Raw genomic sequence first — 4,039 nt, 5'->3', positions numbered from 1 at the left:
AGTTAACCTGCCTTTGATGTTGCTGCACCTCTTATGTGTCCATAGCTTGCACCGGGTACATCTTATAGAGTTACTACCTACTCCTTATATATATATATAATTATATGTATTTCTTCTATCTTAATGAATAATAATTCTTCGGATAGAATAAATGGGTTAATAGAAACCAATGTAGCAAAGAACACAAAATAACTTTGGTGTTGTTCCTGTTTTTAAGGCAGGAACTCCTTGAAGTTTTGGGTATTTGAGTATATTTAAAAATTTAAGGAATGGAGAAAACGCATGTTATAATTGCATACTATAACATACTATGCAATTATAACATGCGTTTTCTCCATTCCTTAAATTTTTATATATATATATGTATATGTAAATACATACACACACACACATCATCATCATCATCGTTTTGATGTCCACTTTTCCATGTTTGCATGGGTCAAATGGAATTATGTTGAGGCAGATAGATATTCTATGGCAGGATGGCTTTCCTGCTACCCACCCTTACATATTTCCAAGTAAGACAATATTTCCCCATTGTCAGACATGTCTATCATAGAAGACTGGATTGCTTGTTTGATGATGATTTACAAGCATAGTATGGTTTCAAGACAAGGATACACATAGACACACATACACATCTGGTTTCTTTCTGTTTCCATCTACCAAATCTCACAAAGCTCACAGACACACACGCATACATATATATACATATATACGATGGGCTTCTTTCAGTTTCCGTCTACCAAATCCACTCACAAGGCTTTGGTCGGCCGGAGGCTATAGTAGAAGACACTTGTCCAAGGTGCCACGCAGTGGGACTGAACCCGGAATCATGTGGTTGGTAAGCAAGCTACTCACCACACAGCCACTCCTATGCCTAGTTGTGAAATATTTTTAATACTACACTCTCGGAGTGGTTGGCGTCAGGAAGGTCAGCCAGCTGTAGAAACTCTGCCAGATCAGATTGGAGCCTGGTGCAACCATCCAGTTTGCCAATTCTCAGTTAAATCGTCCAACCCATGCCAGCATGGAAAGCGGACATTAAATGATGATGATGATCTTGTTTTCTGTTTTGTTTTCAGCCAGCTGAAGTGATGCATAAGCCAAGCACATCCAGGGCAGAATCTATGGAGTGCAGTGACGACATCATGCGAACACTTTTAGTGCATGAGAAGAAATCTGTAGCTTCAGCTGCATTAATGGCTCTCTTCTCAGGTAGTGACCATGGGTCATCGAGTGACTCAGATGAAGAAACAGCTCAACCATCAACGTCAGTGACCGGTGAGTTCTCTCTCTTTCTATATGACATGTCCACAGATGTAAAGTCAAAGATATTACATCCTCAACTTTTGTACATCTACGACTACAACTAGCCGACTACTACAAAGAAAAAAATATGCTTATTCTACAACTATATTGCCTTACATGCCCTTCCTTTTTTATTAGCAGTAGAATGCATTTTGAAGGAGACTAACTGCTATTTCTAGCATATTAGCATATCTAATAACCATACAATAACTTTTTTTTGTTGGCTTACTTTCTTGGAGGTTGTTGTTGTGATTTAGTCGAAGGTCAGTCCTTTGATCAAAAGCATTCCAGTTGTGACCATCCATTAGTTTCAAGGTTTTAGGATTACAATATCTGTGTTCTTTCCATTTTTATGAGAGATGTGGTGTTGGGAGGAATCTTAGTTTTGCTCAGGACATAACATCCTTCCAAGCAAAGCAGTTGGTTTAGGAAAGGTATCTAGCCATAGAAACCATGCCATGGAACATATGACAAAGAGGGGTCCTCTGACCTGTCTAAGTGGGCAGTAACTTTCAATAAGAACTGACATGGACCATAATGATCTGGCCAACCCATGTAGATGTGAAAGGATGAAGGATGATGATGATGGTGAGTGTGATTTGAAGGCTATTTGGCTGTTATTTCTAGCAGCTCAGTTGACTACATAGAGGCTATTTTGTGTATCTTTAAAGTCACAAGTCCATACTCCACCAGAACTTTGAAGACCATGTTCTTGCACTGCAGTAGAGTGGAAATGGCTATCTTGATGGAAAGGAACATTGAGATTGGTCCGTCATGTCCTCATTGTGTAGCCTAGCCACTTCTAAAAGAGACAGATAGAGAGAGAGAGGAACTAACCTGAAAATTTGATTAGTACTTTATTTTATTGACACCTGAATGATGGTGGGATTTGAACTCAGGAGAACATAATGAATCTGAACAAATAACCATAAGGCATTTGCCTGATACTAATGATGCTGTCAATTGACCCATGTTATAATAAATGTAATATAGATATAATAGAGATGTGTTTAACTAAGATTTAGTTAAAATTGACTAAAAGAGTACAGTGAACTTGCCATGGGGAGTGGGAAACCCAATGTTACAGAGTTCTTCAGGAAAAACTTGACAGGGGAGAAATTAAAGAGAAACAGCAGAAATTTACATCCTCGAAGAAAAACTGGTTGCAACTAATAAAAAGTGCATGAACCATTGGAATTTCGTACATGGATAGGGTGGAGGCCCAGTGGTTAGGGCAGCGGACTCACGGTCATAGGATCGCGGTTTCGATCCCCAGACCGGGCGTTGTGAGTGTTTATTGAGCGAAAACACCTAAAAAGCTCCACGAGGCTCCAGCAGGGGATGGTGGCGAACCCTGCTGTACTCTTTCACCACAACTTTCTCTCACTCTTACTTCCTGTTTGTCTTGTGCCTGTAATTCAAAGGGCCAGCCTTGTCACACTGTGTCATGCTGAATATCCCCGAGAACTACGTTAAGGGTACACGTGTCTGTGGAGTACTCAGCCACTTGCACGTTAATTTCACGAGCAGGCTGTTCTGTTGATTGGATCAACTGGAACCCTCGACGTCGTAAGCGACGGAGTGACAACAACAACAACATGGACAGGAAGTGATGGGAGAGAGAGCTAGATGGAACGAGGAGGAAAAGTGAGAGAGGTGAAAGAATAAGATGAGGTGAGAAGGATAAGAATGGAATTACTAAATTAGGAGGAGGTGTAGGTGTAGAAGGAAAAACGTTAATTTAAACCTGTCAGACATGGCTCCAAGTTCGGATATGAAACGTTACATTACTATGCCTTTACATCTAGAGGTTATTTTACTTGAAAAGATGTGCAAGTTATGTCATATCTGGCCATAGAAAACAACTGCAAGGAGTTTTGTTCAATCCGTTTCAACTTGAAATAGCAAATTTTAAAATAATTGCTCTGTAATTAAATTATAATTAATCTGAAAGGAGTGTGACGTTATTATTATGTAATTGTGGAACTGATTGTATGTTGTAATATGTAGGTTATCATATTTACTCACACCGACTTAAACCTATCTTGTGGTTGTCTATTCAATAGTAACCTATCAGTCAGTTCTGCAGCTTGTAAAGAAGAGTTACTGGTCTTATAGCCTCATGAGTTATCGTTCTTATATACGAATAGACTTCAAAAGTTGTCACCCTTGATTTTCACTTGGTCATTCTTAAGTTTTGTTGTGATCGATGGTATGGTTTAAAACAGTGGTTCTCAACCATATTTTGTTTGTGGACACCCTCCCCTTTGATTCCCGTTTTACTCTACTGGACCCTGATAGTCGTTCAATGTTTAAAACATCCTATTTATATTTCGTTTTTGGATTTGCTTTGCAAGATTTTTTAATGTGATTTCATGTGTTGAAGCATATTCTGTTGTGTCTGGGGAGAGTCATTTTCTTATTGTGCCTTATTATTTAACACACTCACCGTTAACATTTCCACTTATTTCTTATTTTTATTTTCCTAAAATTTTCGTTGCCTCTTGCAACCTTTTCAATAGCCTTGACTGTCCGTTATTTACGCTGCGTTCTGTTTTTGCTTTTGCGCATGTGGGTGTCTCAGTGTGTGTGTATGTATGCATGCATGTGTGTGTGTATGTATGTATGTCTGTGTGTGTGTGCATATGCATATATGTATGTATGTGTGTGTATATATGTATGTATGTGTATGTGTTTGCATGTATGTATGTATGTATGTATTCTGCAT

The 4,039-nt window shown here is 38.8% G+C and overlaps 1 protein-coding gene across 1 annotated transcript in view; it reads left to right on the top strand.

Moving 5' to 3' along the window:
* LOC106883880 (general transcription factor IIE subunit 1) overlaps positions 1-4,039 on the top strand; it is a 48,879-nt gene that overhangs the window by 11,933 nt on the left and 32,907 nt on the right. Inside the window, exon 4 of the mRNA XM_014935021.2 lies at positions 1,086-1,284. Coding sequence (XP_014790507.1) covers positions 1,086-1,284 — 199 coding nt within the window. The remainder of the gene's footprint in view (positions 1-1,085; positions 1,285-4,039) is intronic.

Source organism: Octopus bimaculoides, chromosome 2 (assembly GCF_001194135.2).
Source record: "Octopus bimaculoides isolate UCB-OBI-ISO-001 chromosome 2, ASM119413v2, whole genome shotgun sequence".
Classification (NCBI taxonomy): domain Eukaryota; kingdom Metazoa; phylum Mollusca; class Cephalopoda; order Octopoda; family Octopodidae; genus Octopus; species Octopus bimaculoides.
The sequence above is the reverse complement of the archived record's forward strand: the minus strand, read 5'-3'. Positions and strand labels throughout refer to the sequence as shown.